The 17,108-nt window shown below is 37.8% G+C and overlaps 1 protein-coding gene across 1 annotated transcript in view; it reads left to right on the top strand.

Annotated features, from left to right (window-relative positions):
- Positions 1-17,108, top strand: part of ANKRD7 (ankyrin repeat domain 7) — a 38,547-nt gene that overhangs the window by 9,987 nt on the left and 11,452 nt on the right. Inside the window, 6 exon segments of the mRNA XM_059073965.2 lie at positions 4,593-4,707; positions 4,868-5,041; positions 5,969-6,075; positions 6,754-6,844; positions 6,846-6,891; positions 13,751-13,857. Coding sequence (XP_058929948.2) covers positions 4,593-4,707; positions 4,868-5,041; positions 5,969-6,075; positions 6,754-6,844; positions 6,846-6,891; positions 13,751-13,764 — 547 coding nt within the window. The 3' untranslated portion in view covers positions 13,765-13,857.

Genomic DNA, 17,108 nt, shown 5'->3' with positions numbered 1-17,108 from the left:
GATTAATATGTGTCTTGGTGTGTTTCTCCTTGGATTTATATTGTATGGGACTCTCTGCACTTCCTGGACTTGATTGACTATTTCCTTTCCCATGTTAGGGAAGTTTTCAACTCTTCAAATATTTTCTCAGTCCCTTTCTTTTTCTCTTCTTCTTCTGGGACCCCTATAATTTGTATGTTGGTGCGTTTAATGTTGTCCCAGAGGTCTCTGAGACTGTCCTCAATTCTTTTCATTCTTTTTTCTTTATTCTGCTCTGCAGTACTTATTTCCACTATTTTATCTTCCAGGTCACTTATCTGGTCTTCTGCCTCAGGTATTCTGCTATGGATTCCTTCTAAAGAATTTTTAGTTTCATTTACTATGTTGTTCATTATCATTTTTTTGCTCTTTCTTTCTTCTAGGTCCTTGTTAAACATTTCTTGTATTTTCTCCATTCTATTTCCAAGATTTTGGATCATCTTTACTATCATTATCCTGAATTCTCTTTCAGGTAGACTGCCTATTTCCTCTTCATTTGTTTGGTCTGGGGATTTTTTACCTTGCTCCTTCATCTGCTGCGTATTTCTCTGTCTTCTCATTTTGCTTAACTTATTGTGTTTGGTGTCTCCTTTTTGCAGGCTGCAGGCTCGTAGTTCCCATTGGTTTTGGTTTCTGCCTCCAGTGGGTAAGGTTGGTTCAGCGGGTTGTGTAGGCCTCCTGGTGGAGGGAAGTGGTGCCTCTGTTCTGGTGGATGAGGCTGGATCTTGCCTTTCTTGTGGGCAGGACCACTTCTGGTGGTGTGTTTTGGAGTTGCTGTGAACTTATCATGATTTGGGGCAGCTTCTCTGCTAATGGATGGGATTGTGTTCCTGTCTTGCTGGTTGTTTGGCTTAGGGTGTCCAGCACTGTAGCCTGCTTTTTGTTGAGTGGAGCTCGGTCTTAGCATTGAGATGGAGATCTCTGGGACAGCTTTTGCCATTTGATGTTACGTGGGGCCAGGTCACTGGTGGACCAATGTCCTGAACTCAGGTCTCCCACTCAGAGGCTCAGGCCTGATACCCGGCTGGAGCACCAAGACACTGTCAGCCACATGGCTCAGAAGAAAAGGGAGAAAAAATAAAGAAAGGAAAATAATAATAAAGTAAAATAAAATAAACTAAAATAAAAAATAAATTTAAAAAAAAAAATAAGAATGTAATAAATGAAAAGAAAGAAAGAAAGAAGAGAGCAACGAAACCAAAAAGCAAATCCACCAATGAGAACAAGTGCTAAATAGTATACTAAGAAAACAAACAAAAAAGGACAGACAGAACCTTAGGACAAATGGCAAAACAAAGCTATACAGAGAAAATCACACAAAGAAGCATACACATACACACTCACAAAAAGAGAAAAAAGAAAAAAAATATATAAAAAAAACAGGAGGAGAGCAACCAAATAAATAAACACATCTACCAGTGATAATAAGCTCTAAATACTAAATTAAGATAAACATAAAACCAGAAACAAATTAGATGCAGATTGAAAATCCAAAGTCTACAGTTGCTCCCAAAGTCTTCTGCCTCAATTTTGGGATGATTCATTGTCTATTCAGGTAGTCCACAGATGCAGGGTACATCAAGTTGATTGTGGAGATTTAATCCACTGTTCCTGAGGCTGCTGGGAGAAATTTCCATTTCCCTTTCTCTTTTTGTTCACACAGCTCCTCAGGTTCAACTTTGGATTTGGCCCTGCCTCTGCATGTAGGTCACCTGAGGGTGACTGTTCCCCGCCCAGGCAGGACAGGGTTAAAATAGCAGCTGATTATGGGTCTCTGGCTCAGGCCAGGGAGAGGGAGGGGTATGGAATGCGGAGTGAGCCTATGGCAGCAGACGTCAGCATGATATTGTAACAGCCTGAAGTGCGTTGTGTGTTTTCCCGGGGAAGTTGTCCCTAGATCACGGGACCCTGGCAGTGGCGGGCTGCACAGGCTCTCAGGGGGGTGGAGGTGTGGATAGTGACCTGTGCTTGCACACAGGCTTCTTGGTGGCTGCAGCACCAGCCTTAGTGTCTCATGCCCATCTCTGTTGTCCTCACTGATAGCCGTGGCTCACACCCATCTCTGGAGCTCATTTAGGCGGTGCTCTGTATTCCCCTCTCCTCGCGCACCCACAACCAATGGTCTCTTGCCTCTTAGGCATGTCCAGACTTTTTCCCGGACTCCCTCCCAGCTAGCTGTGGCGCACTAACCCCCTTCATGCTGTGTTCATGCAGCCAACCCCAGTCCTCTCCCTGGGATCTGACCTCTGAAGCCTGAGCCTCAGCTTCCAGCCCCCACCCACCACAGTGGGTGAGCAGACAATATTCTCAGGCTGTTGAGTGTTGGTCATCACCGATCCTTTGCATGGGAATCTCTCTGCTTTGCCCTCTGCACCTCTGTTGCTGTGTTCTCCTCCGAAGAGGAGGAGAGGAGGCTCCGAAGCTTCTCCTCCACCCACTCCCTATCTCCACCAGTGAAGGGGCTTCCTAGTGTGTAGAAACTTTTCCTCCTTCACAGCTCCCTCCCACTGGGGCAGGTCCTGTCCCTATTCTTTTATCTCTGTTTTTTCTTTTTTCTTTTGCCCTACCCAGGTAGGTGGGGAGTTTCTTGCCTTTTGGGAAGTCTGAGGTCTTCTGCCAGCATTCAGTAGGTGTTCTGTAGGAGTTGTTCCACATGTAGATGTATTTTTGATGTATCTGTGGGGAGGAAGGTGATCTCCCCATCTTATTCCTTCACCATCTTGAAGGTCCCCCTGCTCCATAGGGTTTAGACTTCAATTGAAACAGTGAAATATTCAGCAGGCATGCAGCAGCCACATAGCAGCCACTTCTGGAACACCTCCTGGGAATTATTCAAATGCCAATTACTTTCTCTCAGAGAAAGAGAAATTGGTTTTGTTTTTGCTTTTTGGTTTTTGTTTGTTTGTTTTAATGAAAAAAGGAAACTGGAGTTGGAAAGAGAATTAGATCTAAATATTGAGTAAAAGCCACGTATGTTCCTTGAGACTAAAATTTTGAGATATATATAACAGTGGGTGAAGGGGATGGATCAAAATGTTTTTTAGGATTTGCTATGCTACTGCAAGGATTTATTTTAGGTCAGCTTAAAGCCTTTTGGCCCCATGTGTTCAGGTTGAAGATTGGAGAAACTTCTTAGTACATAAGGAAATTTACCTTTAAGCCAAATTATGGATGTCAACAAAAAGGCTAATCAGTGCTTTTCCTGTGTCACGATTTCTGAGAAACCAAATTAGTTATCGGAAGTTTGTTTGGTATGGATGGAATTGTGGCAAAACAAGGTAATCATTTTGAGAGATATTTCATCTAGACCATGATGTCTGAGGAATCATTTCTGTTCTACACAAAGTATTCCTTTCCAATGACTGGGAAGTATGGGTTCCTTAAATTCATATATTCTTTACCATGGAGGATGTTAATCATGGATAACTTCTGGTTTCAGTCTATCACTTAGCTGACCATCCTCTTTCTGAATACAGTCTTTCTTCAGAGAGAATGACATAATTGGTTAGGTTTCTGTTTTTTTGAATTATAGTTTTGCCTTCCAGAGATTATATTCAGGTAAACTTGACTGGAGTTTTTGTATTTCCAAATTGTTCAAAATTATTTTTATATTTTTTGGGTTTACTCCTATAAATGGTAAGTTATATCAGCATGTTTGGATTTTATGAGCCTTGTTCTTTGATAGTATTTAAGTTTTCAAGTCCTTGCGGGCTACATTTTGCTACTCTTAGTGTCAATAACAGGTCTATTTAGGTATCCATAAAGTACTTCTGAGGACCTAAAATGAAGTGGGAAAATGGCATCTAAAATCTTTTGTTTGGGACCTGGGCTATCTGTATATAGACTTTGTATTATGAAATTATCTTAAAATAAGTATATAAAGACATCACCTTCACAAATAAATAAAAGTTTATTGAGGGTTAGTCCAGGCTAAAAGCTACAAAGTTTAAAAGGAGCTCATTAGTATCTGTCATACTTCATGACTATATGCTTGGTTTCTGGGAGGCTACATAGAATATGGTTCTTTGAGAAGTAGAAATTATTTTAATAACTGAAAATTAGGTTGAGATCTACAACTTAAAGAGTACTTAGGCTTTCACCTTTGTGTTCACTTCTTAGATGCAAATGACAATTTTAATAGCTGAGCAAAGAGAAACACACACACTTAGGTGTAGTACGCCATGCAATAGGCAAACATAGACAATGTCTTTTCCTCCTGTTAGCTGGCACATGTATCTTAAGTTTTGGAGATCATTTCTAGACATAATTGGATGTCTAATTTTATCATTCTCCAAGGCTCATACTCCATTTTGGTGTTGGAAAAAACCTATTGTTTAATGCATAGTTAAATTTTCTTTGAAGTGAAACCAGTTAAATATTTGATCTTCAGGCATTTGCACAGCTCTTTTAATTCAGTAAAAAGCAATTATAATTAATTAAATTTTGTGTAAATATAAATAAGTACATAAAGCAAATACCTTAATAATATATGATCTGGCATGTTCTTGGGCATAGCAGATAACTTCTCAAAGTAAGACTTATCTATAACTTTGTGTTTCATTATATTGATACAGAACAGCTTTGCACCTGGCCTGTGCTAATGGATATTCAAATATTGTATCTCTCTTAATTGAGAAACAGTGCAAAGTAAATGTCTGGGATGGTGAAAACAGATCTCCATTGACTAAGGTGTGCTGATTTTTCCTTTTCAATTGAATTACATTTGAGTTCTTCTCCTAGTTAACCTTTGTTATATTTCATATTTTAAAACATAGTATTAAACATTAGTTTAATATATCAGATCCTCAATAGTAAATTGATTACCCATCTATTCTTTTTGTACTGACAGGCAGTACAGTGTGACAAGGAGAGTTGTGCTACTATTCTTCTAGAACATGGTGCAGACCCAAACCTGGTGGATTTATATGGCAATACTGCTCTTCATTATGCTGCTTGTCATCAAAGTGACTCACTAGTTGCAAAATTACTTGAACACAAAGCTAATCTTGAAGCTCAAAATAAGGTAGTCTTCTATTAAAAATAAGACATTATATTTTAGAAAGCAGTAAAAGAAGGTATTCATTGCAGATAATTTATACCTGTTGAGACGCATGTTATATAAAACATGAATTTTACAAAATGAAATTAGGGAGAAGGAGAATGAGACTATCAAATACTGATAAGGTTTTCCTTTTTAAAAAAACCTTTCTCCATTTCATTTCAGATTATAATCTTGACCTCCAAAGCGACATGAGGTTTAACAATTATAACTGTTCAGAGAAGTACATCACATGAGAAATACTTGATTTCCCTATAAATGAACATTGATTAAACATCATGAGGACTATGTCCTTTTATATTTATTTGTATACTCATGAATAATTATAATAGAGTAAAATTAGAAAATCACTTGTTATACTAAAAGTAATCCAAGTCACCTATTAAGACTTTATGGATAACTGATTAATATATGTTTTTAAGCTTCCTAACACTTTAGTTCACTGATACTTTATCTGCATGACAGGCCAAAATAAGTGCCAGCCTTGGAAGTTTAAATGAAACCCTAGGAAACTCAGCTGTAACGACATTATAAAATGTGAATTGATGGTTTGCAATATTTATGTTAAATTCTAGGTGCTCACTAATTAAATACTCCAGACTGCTCTTGCCCACAATTTGAATTAAGCCTAAAGCAGAAACTTTAATTTTATTTTTTGACTGGTCAACTATATTTTATTTTATTATTTATTTTTATAATTTTTATAATTTTATTTTGATTTTTTGACAGGCATATATACATTCTTTTTTAGATTCTGTTCAATTATAGATTATTACAAGATACTATAGAGGTTTCTTATAAGCATACTTATTTTTTAAATTGAACTTAAATTAAAAGGCATGTAATGTTGGTACAATATTTTAAATAATCATTTTGAAATCATTTTTCCAGGATGGGTATACTCCACTTTTACTTGCCATTACTGAAAATAATGCAGAAATGGTAGAATTTCTTCTGAAGAGTGGGGCAGATGTGAATGCTTCAGATAAGAATCAAAGGTATAATTAATGTTAAATAAGAGCATATAACTATAGCTATCTAACAGGAATATATACACATGCACACATATGTTAAATTCTAGGTGCTCATTACTTAAATACTCCAGGCTGCTCTTGACCTCAGTTTGAAGTAAGTCTATGTATATATATCATATATGTATATATGAGACATATTTTTGAAACTGAAAAGATTTGGCCATATGATTTTGGACATTACCTAGATTCCCAGGATCTATTTTTCTATCTGCAAAATCAAACAGTTGGGCCAGATTGGTATGTTATTATTGCTATTATTTTTTTTTAACATTAGAATCTTACACAGAAACTCAATCTCTAAATCCCAGATGCTGTAGTTAAATGGGGATAGGGTACCCAGAGTCCCAGACACTCCCCTCCATAGAATTTTTGAGACATCTCCTGGAAAACACTAGTGTTCCCAGGAGCAGGGGTTGAAAACCACTGAGCTAGCTGCTTCCTAGAGACTCTTATCTTTAGGCTTCATGATATGATCTGTGATTAGCATACCTTTTTGAGTAGATCTGCCCCACAGTTTACATTCTTGCCCCAACTCTTTTCCTGATCAAACATTTAAACAGTAAATTTAGAAGACTCATTTTTTAAAAGGTACAAGACATGGTTAAGATTCATAAATGGACATATTTATATCTTTTGCTCCAGAACAGCCCTTATGATTGCTCTCAGTGATGAACCAACAAGTTTAGTCAGTCTTCTTCTTCAGCAAGAGGTGAACCTATCTTGTCAAGATATTTATGGATTCACAGCTGAGGAATATGCTTCTTTCAATGGTTTTACTATGTAAGTGATACTGCATATCTTTTAACAATTGTGTGGAATATGAGCATAAGGAAAGAAACACGGACCCCAAAGTACAAAGCACACATTAGGGGTAAACACATGAAGAACTCTGGACCCATGGATCCAGGGATGCTTGATTTTCACTGTCAATATAAGAACAGCAATATAGGGCCTAATCAATATGAGAACTGCAGGTAGGCTGAGTCTACAGATTAATAAATTCCCAGTGGCATGGGAATTTGAAGTATGCCAGAACAGCGATTCCAGCAACTAGTGACATACCATTAATAAAACATATGGGCAATAGAGGAGATTGGCAGTGATGGCTGGGTAGAAAGACCCTGAGTGCACCTCATCTCATGGGCACACCAAAATTACAACTATTTACAAAACAATCATTGATGAAAAAGACTGCAATTTACCATAAAAGATCTTCTACAACTAAAGATGTAAAGAAGGAACCACAACTAGATGGGTAGGAGGGGCAGAATCATGATATAGTCAAGTCCCATACCCCCAGGTGGGTGACCCACAAGTGGGAGAATAATTACAATTGCAGAGGTTCTCCCAAGGGAATGAGGGGTCCAAGCCCAACATCAGGCTTCCCAGCCTGGTGGTCCGGCACCAGGAAGACAAGCCACCAGAGCATTTGGTTTTAAAGTCCAGCAGGGCTTATTTTTAGGAGCCCCAGAGGGCTGGGGGGAATATAGACTTCTCTCTTAAAGGATGCACACACTGGGCTTCCCTGGTGGCACAGTGGTTGGGAGTCCGCCTGCCGATGCAGAGGATGCAGGTTCGTGCCCCGGTCCGGGAGGATCCCACATGCCGCGGAGCGGCTGGGCCCGTGGGCCATGACCGCTGAGCCTGTGCGTCCGGAGCCTGTGCTCCGCGGCGGGAGGGGCCACGGCAGTGAGAGGCCTGCGTACCACAAAAAAAAAAAATAAAGGATGCACACAAAGTCTCACACTCTCCAGGACCCAGGGCAGAAGCAGTAATTTGAAAGGAGCCTGGGTCAGACCAGCTGCTGTTCTTGGAGAGTCTCCAGGAGAGGCAGGAAGCAACTAGAGTTCACTCTGCGGACACAGACACTGGGGGCAGCCATTTTGGGAGCTTGTTCTATCACATGGACACTGGTGCTGGCAAGTACCATTCTGGAATCATTCCTCTAGCTTATTAGCCTCAGGACACAGTGCTGCCCTGGCCCAACAGTCTGTAGGCACCAGTGCTGGATGCCTCAGGTCAAGCAATTAATTAACTGGGAAGGAACACAGCCCAACCCATAGCAGACAGGCTACTTTAAGATCTCCTGAGCCCACAGCTGCTCCTGGACAGGGCCCTGCTCACCAGAAGGCCCAGGACCCAGGCCCACGCTCCAGTGCATAGGCACTAGACCTGGGACCTCCAGGGCCCTCCAGCCAGAGACCTTAGTATACAGCTCCACCCACTAGTGGGTAGACACCAGCCATAAGACAACTGCAGTCCTGTAGCCTGTGGACCTGGCCCACCACTAGCAGGCCAGACCCTGCCCAGGGACCTGGTCCCACACACCAGCAAGCATGTTCTAGCCTTGGGACCAACCTCACCCACCTGCAGGCAGAGAGCAGCCACAAGACAACCACAGCATTGCAACCTACAAATCCATCCCCTCCACCAGCAGGCCAAATCCTGCCCTGTGACCAGCTGGGCCCTGATCCTACCTACTACCAGGCCAATACAAGCTTGAAGACACCCTGGACTCTGTAGCCAACTGTGTCAGGAAGTGGCCCCACCTACCAGCAATTTGACACCAGCTCTGGGACTCCTGGGACCTGCAACCAGACCCCAGGATCCAGCTCTGCCCACCAGTAGGCTTGCACTAGCCCCAAGACCTGGTTTCACCCACCAGTGGGCAGGCAATAGCATCAGGGTCTTCTGGACCCTGACTTTGCCCACTAGGGAGCCAGCACTAGCCACAGGGCCCCCCAGGGTTCTATAGTCAGCCACCTCATAACCTGGCCCTGCCAACCAGTGGGGCAGGGCCTGGCAACAAACCAGACCAGGGGCCAACCAAGCCTACAAGACTGCCCATAGTAATCAGCCTTCCACAATAGAAGGGCTCACACAGCCCACATAAGGGGCATCCTAGAGCATATAGCTCAGGTGACAAGAGGAGAGTGCACTGCTGGGATGCACAGGCCTACAAAAAGGCCACTTACCCAAGGAAATGTAACCAACCTACCAGATACATAAAAATATAAAGTGAATTAAGCAAAATGAGGTAAAAGGGAACATGTTCCAAATGGAGCAATAAGATAAAATCCCAGAATAACTAAATGAAGTAGATAGGGAATCTACCTGAGAAAGAGTTCAGGGTAGTGATTGTAACAATGATTAAAGAACTTAGGAGAAGATGGATGCACAGACTGAGAATTTAGAAGTTTTTAACAAAGTGTTAGAAAATATAGAACAGCCAAAAAGAGTTGAAGAATACAATGACTGAAACGAACAGTCATGTAGAAGGTATCAACAGTAGACTAAATGATACAGAGGAATGGATCAGTGAGCTGGAAGATAGAGTAGTAGAAATCACTGATGCTGAACAGAAAAAAGAACGAAAAGAGTTTAAGAGATCTCTGAGACAACATCAACCACACTAATATTCACATTATAGGGGTCCCAGAAGGAGAAGAGAGAAAGGGGCTGAGAATATATTTGAAGACCTAATAGCTGAAAACTTCCCTAACGTGGAAAAGGAAACAGCTTCCAAGTCCAGGAAGGGCAGAGAGTCCCATACGGATTAACCCAAAGAGGAACACACCAAGACACACTGTAATCAACATGGCAAAAACTAAAGATAAAGAGAGAATATTAAAAGCAGCAAGGGAAAAGCAACAAGTTACATACAAGGGAACTCCCATAAGGCTATCAACTGACTTTTCAGCAGAAACTCTGCAGGCCAGAAGGGAGTGGCACAGTATATTTAAAGTGATGAAAGGGAAAAACAAGGCCTTCATTCAGATTTGATGGAGAGAACAAAAGTTTTACAAAGAAGCAAAAGGTAAAAGAGTTCAGCACCACCAAACCAGTTTTGCAAGAAATATTCAAGGAACTTGTCTAAACAAAAAAGAAAAGGCCACAACTAGAAACATGAAAATTAAATTATAAAAGGAAACAACACATCAGTGAAGGCAAACATACAGGAAAGGTAAGAAATCATCCACACAGAAAGCTAGTAAGAAGGTTAAAAGACAAAAGTAGTAATATCATCTATATCCGCAATGAGCAGTTAAGAGATACACAAAACACTTAAATATAAAACATGATATCAAAAATAGTAATTGTGAAGGGAATAGAATAAAAATGTAGGGTTGTTAAAATGCATTTGAAATGTAGAGATCAGCAAATGGAAATCAAAAGAAAGCTGCATAGCAATACAGACACCACACAAAATGGACTTTAAACAAAGACTGTTACAAGAGTCAAAAAAGGACATTACATAAAAATCAAGGGATCAATCCAAAAAGAAGATGTAATAATAGTAAATATATGTGCATACAACATAGGATCACCTAAATACATAAAGCAAATATTAACAGACATAAAGGAAGAAATAGACAGTAACACAATAACAGTAGGGTACTTTAACACCCCACATATCAATGGACAGATCATATTCAGACAGAAAATCAATAAGGAAACACTAGCTTTAAATGACACATTAGACCAGATCAACTTCATAGATATCTAAAGAACATTCCATCCAAAAGCAGCAGAATACACGTTCTTTTCAAGTGCACATGGAACATTCTTCAGGAGAGATCATATGCTAGGCCAAAGCAAGCCTCAGTAAATTTAAGAAAATTGAAATCATATCAAGAACCTTTTCTCACCATAATGCTATGAGACTAGAAATCAACTACCAGAAAAAAAACGCAAAAATCACAAACACATGGAGGCTAAACAGTATGCTACTAAACAACCAATGGCCCTGAAGAAATCAAAGAGGAAATCAAAAAATACTTGGAGACAAATGAAAATGAAAAAAACCACAGCAAGGTATCACCTGGATGAAGAAAAAGTCGTATACACACACACACACACACACACACACACACACACAATGGAATAGTACTCAGTCATAAAAATGAATGAAAATTTGCCATTTGCAATACATGGATGGATTTGGAGAGTATTATGCTTAGTGAAATAAGTCAGAGAGAGACAAATACTATATGATATCACTTATTTGTGGAATTTATAAACAAACTAGTGAATATAACAAAAAAGAAACAGACTCACAGACATAGAGAAAAAACTAGTGGTTACCAGTGGGGAGGGGAAAGGGGGCAGAGGCAAGATATGGGTAGGGGATTAAGAGGTGCAAACTACAGTGTATAAAATAAATAAGCTACAAGGATATATTGTATAGAACAGGGAATATAGCCAATATTTCACAATAACTATAAATGGAGTATAACCTTTAAAAATTGTGAATCACTATGTTGTATACCTGTAACTTATATAATATTGTACATCAACTACATGTCAATAAAGAAAATAAATGTATGGGCAATAGAGTTGGGCAAAAGATGATTAATCCACACAAGCCCCTTTCATTGTTTTTACATATTAGTAATGTAAATATTTTGTTCGTTTTGAATATTATTTTTAATTTGTTATTAGCTAACTATAGTTTTTCAGAGTTCTTAAGTATATTCTCAATATACCCAAAAGATAAAACTTTTCATGATGAACATGAATTTCTGATTTTCATAGTCAATGAGAAATAAGATGCAATGAACAGAAATTATTTTATAGCTAAGGAATTTAAACAACATATAGAATATTTTCTTTATAATTTTAAGGGCAATTTTAAATTATGCATAGGTATTTTTTCTAGTTTATTGTTTTCTTATTCTTCTTCCATCTACTTTATTCACATTTTAACAATACCTTTTAATCATTAATTTCATATGAAAATCACAGGGGGAGAGAGAAAGAGAAGGGGGAGAGGGAAAGTAAAATAATTTTCATATACACATTCAGATGTTTATTTTAACGTCTTAATTTAATTGAACTTTAGAAAATAAGGAATTCATAATCTATTAAATATGGCAACTATACTTGAATACAGTATTTCTGTCTTTGCAATATTGGACATGTGTACTTTGTTTTACCATGGTATAAGCAAACCATATGTTTAAAATTTTAAATAAAATAAAGAGATAAATTACTGGTGAATATCTGTAGTATAAAAAGGATTATTTGCTTTATAACAGAGGTTCCTAGCTGTTCATTCATCACTTAAAAACTTTGGATATATGAAACTAGGAGACACATATATCTGTACAATAATATATTTATTGGTCTGAAAACAGTACTTATTGATCTAAATAACTTGTTTACATCTATATGTCTTATGAAGCTATTACTGGGTAGGTAGATAAGTAGGAAATTTCACAATCTTCTTTCATCTCCCCTAAGTGGTTTGTAGAACAGTCTTTTTGTAGTTTGCTCCATCACTAATTTAAGAATAAATGACTATGGAATTTTTATCATCTCAATATTACTTTAATATCACCAATGTTGAAATTCTAAGAGCATTATATTACTTTTCTTTTTTCCAAAGAGGTAAAAGGGAAGAGAGGTAACTTCCTAATGACTAAGCAATTACATTTAGGATGTGAAAACTATCAGCATATAATAAAAATTGCAAATGATTTTCAGCTGCAATCTAATGCCCCCATCCTCTTTTGATTTTGCCCTTCTTTTGTAATGGGAACTAAGCTTTCTCTAATTGTGACTTTTGTTGGTTAAGTAGCTATTGCCTATCTACCATAGTGAGTACACAGCCTCTATTTTTTAGTACCATTTGTTAGCTCTCTTTCCTGGTACATAAGGTCTACTGCTTTATTTGGAGTGGAAACATAGAATAAATATGTTTCTCATATACATAGTTTTTTAAAAATAAGTGAAACTGTCTCAAATGAGGGAATTATATTTAGATATTTATTTTACAGTTAGCTTTACCCCATACATTGTCTCATTCCTTTCACTGAAATTCTGAAATCATATGTCTATTAATGAGTGGCTAGAATGGGCTCTTTTCAAGCATGGAGAAAAGGTTTATTCTTTACTGGATATGGTTCAGTCTTAGACTGAGTTAACTGTCTTCACTTTGTCAATTTACTGTTAAGCCCAAGTGTTATGAGCTGAACTGTGTTCCTCCCAAATTCATGTTAAAGTCCTTTCTGCCAGTGCCACAGATTTTGGATAACTACATTTGGAGAAAGGACCTTTAAAGAGTTGTTAAGTTAAAAATGACTGTGCATTAGGGTGGTCCCTCATCCAATTTGACTGGTGTCCTTATAAGAAGAGGAGATTAGAGGGACAATTTATGTGAAGAGGCAGCAAGAGGACAGTCATCTACTAGCCAAGGAGAGAGGCCTGGAACAGACAGATCCTTCCTGTGGCCCTCATAGGAAACCAGCCCTACTGGCACAATTGATCTTGGACTTCCCACCTCCAGAACTGCAAGTAAATAAATCTCTGTTGTTTAAGCCACTAAGTCTGTGGTATTTTGTTATGGGAGCCCTAGCAATCTAATACACCAAGAATAACTTAAGCCACTTTTTCTACCTTGCCAGTGGCTTATCTGTGGTTATAGGAATAAAAGAAGTGCCAGAAAATGGGAGTATATGAAATAAAAATGGCATCTATTGATGGAGTTGGCTTGAGAGGAGGCTTGAGGTCAGCTGTGTGATATGCTTGGAAAGGCATTAGCTAATGTCTACAGTTTTGACTTGATAATTAGGTATTATGAATTGAACTGAATATTTATGAATGCTGGGATTCATATATATTTTCTCTTTGTGGATAGATATCACCAATTAATTGCTAATTATGAAAAGAAGAACATTAAACAGATATCTAACTCTACAAATACAACTTTGGACTCTATATCTGATACAGAAGAACTGGAAGAAGGTAAGAAGATACAAAATGAACAAGTAGTTTTCCTTGTTGATTTTTATTTGTTTGGTTTTTAAGAAGGGACACGGCGTTTGCAAATTATATCTAGATTTGAAATTTTCTCCTATTTTGAAATGCTAAATATTTTTAAGCACCGTTCTTAGGAATATTGGTGATTAAAATATTCTGACACTGTTGAATGAAAATGTAATGTAAGAATATACTGAATGATTAAGACATTTTAATTCAGTCTCTTGAATAGTTTTAAAAAACACTTTTTTGCATGTATATAGAGATTTTCAAGTTATACAAATATTAGTATATTTTAAATTTTATTCTCTAAATACTTCACCTAAGTATATTTGAATATAATTAATATAATATATACCTAATCATTACATAAAACTTAAAATTAAGTAACAGTATTTGGGAAGATTTGAAAACACCATGCATTAAAATAATTTTTGGTGCTTATTTTAAAAAATACATAGTTATTTAGGTAAAACACAGCTTTTGTGTATGTGAGTGAATATGTCTTATGTTGGCATTTTAAAAATGTTGGATGAACTAAAATGTCATACATTTATTCTCTATATTCACCAGCAACCACACTTCCACCCTACCCTTCACCTATAGTGTAAAAAAGAAAAAAAAAAAAGAGAGAGCCTGATGAGAATAGGAGATCATTTAAATGACACAGCTGTTCAAACACTCTCTATCCCTCCAAATGTATAGTTATGATAGTTAGAACAATGCTTGGCCCTATTGATTCTAGGTGAGTAAATTTAAGAGAGAATTTCCCTAATTTTCCTTTTATAAACTTAATCTTATACAATCTTTCATGAAATTTTGGCTTTTTGGACTCTTGATCTACATCTTCATATCTCCCGCTCCTACAACTTCTCTTCTGTCTCTATTTTAATGTCCACACAGCTATACAAAGTAAAGAATTTCTGTGATTTTACACTTCATTTCTTTAGGGAAATAAAGCAGTAGAACCTATAGAAAAACCTCTCCTACATTTTGTGTATCTCCTGAGGGCAAACAAAACCATCCTGAATCCTTTTACCCTGGCAATATATGTTTCTAGTTTCTAGTGAATTTTAAAATTTCACTATAATGTATCAAAGCATAATAGAAATATTAGGTCAAGAAAATTATCAGAAGACACTGCAAAAGATGGCAAACTTAAAAAGTTATATTTCTGTCAGATTCAAAGGGGGTAACTCATTTTAAAATGACTATAAAATGCAGAAGTATCAATGCTAAATTATAATTGTGTTATAGCTGAGACATAGAATTTAAGAAATATACTTAGGAGTGAAAATATTTGAACATAAATGAAGACATTAAAAATATCACTTATTTTCCAGACGTGTAACCTCATTTCTACAAATCCTTTGCTGCTGCTTGGATTAGAAAAGTCTATTTTGAAAGAGCAGTTAAGTGAACTATCACAGAATTTTTGCTGACTACTCAATGAAGAAAAGTTTGGTAAATGGAGAGCCATTTTCACCTTAGAAGATGTGAAGAAATTTCAAAAGACAAACATCTATTTTGTGACCTATCAGTTTTAAAAAAAGAAATTTGTGTTAAGCATATGGGCAGAGAAAAACTTTTTAGTCAAAATATTAAATGAGATATTAGTAAAAGTAAACTTTGCAACATACTGTCTTAAGCATGCATTAGAACATACAAATAAAGTAAAAATATTAACATTTCAGCTACAAAATAGAGGAAAAAATAGAAATAATCCTGTGTAAATGGAAATTCTGTTTCATTTACAAGGACCATCATTGATAAAGCCTTTTTGATTTTTTAGAAATACTATATTAATACGTATCCATAGTATTATAGAAAAAAAAAATGCATCACCCATAGTCTCATCACCCAAACAAAACGTTTGTCAAATTTTGGGCATGTTTTTGTAGTCTTTTAAAATTTGCTTAGCTTTTTTTTTAACCTCAGAGGAAATTTATAATTTTGCATTTTTCCTTTTTTTAAAAAAGTATTATTTTCTTTTTTTGCGGTACGCGGGCCTTTCACTGCCGTGGCCTCTCCCATTGAGGAGCACAGGCTCCGGATGCGCAGGCTCAGCGGCCATGGCTCACGGGTCCAGTCGCTCCGCGGCATATGGGATCTTCGCGGACCGGGGAACGAACCCACGTCCCCTGCATCGGCAGGCGGACTCTCAACCACTGCGCCACCAGGGAAGCCCGCATTTTTCTTTTTAAAGACACAGTATATAGTTCACAGTTTTCACTGTGCTGCTTGCCATTCCTTAAACACATGCAGCATGGTCTGGCTTCAGGACTATTCCCTGGAAGACTCTTCTTTGGCTGTCTCCTGGGACAGCTTCCTCGCCTCACATGGGACCTCAGCGCAGCCTTCTGTGGCTGCCCTGCTGTTCATCTCTTACAGTGCTTTATTTTCTGTCCCCTTCCTCCTTGCCCTTTGGATTGCAAACTCCATGAATGCTTGAACTTTTTGTTCAAAGTTAAATCCCCATCACTTATAAAATGCCTGTAGTAAAGTATTCAATTTGCTGAATACATAATAACTGAAGCATGTCAGGCACTATTCCAAGCATTTCACGTATCTTAACTCATGTAGCCTTCACAGTCTTGTTTAGGTAAGTACTATTTGTATCCTCATTCTATGATGAGGATATTGAGGTGCAGCAACGTTAGATGACTTGCTTAAAGTTCCTGAGCTAGGAAGCTGAGAGCTGGGATATGAACCCCTGCACTCTGGATTTGAACCTACCCAGTCTGACTCCAGAATTTGCTGCATTAATCAATACACCATACCATCTCTCTCAAGAACAAATGAGTATATATCATCCTTATAAACTCGATTTTTAATGGCTCAGAGGAAAGCTTTCTGCATTATTTGCAGTGTATTTAAACCATTCATTCATTTAAATATATTTGTTGAACTCCCCACTAGTGCTAGGAGGTGTGGAAGAGTCAAAGTGGAGGAAAAACCTGACAATTCCTGACAGCAACTCAACACGCATTTAATTTTCACTATGGTTTAGACCAGTGGGTCTCAACTGGTGGCAAGTTTTTGTCTCCCAGAGGATATTTGGCAATGTCTGGAGAGAATTTTGGTTGTCAACACTATGGAGGAATACTGCTAAATAGCCCATAATGCACAGGACAGCCCCATACAAGTCCTTATCGGGCCCCAAATGGCAACAGTGCCCAGGCTGAGAACCTCTGATCTCAATCCTATATTATGTACTGGGGTACAAAGAAGAAAAA

This window comes from Kogia breviceps, chromosome 9, assembly GCF_026419965.1.
Source record: "Kogia breviceps isolate mKogBre1 chromosome 9, mKogBre1 haplotype 1, whole genome shotgun sequence".
In the NCBI taxonomy this organism is placed as follows: domain Eukaryota; kingdom Metazoa; phylum Chordata; class Mammalia; order Artiodactyla; family Physeteridae; genus Kogia; species Kogia breviceps.
Note: the sequence above shows the minus strand (reverse complement) of the source record. Positions and strands in the feature narration are given on the sequence as shown.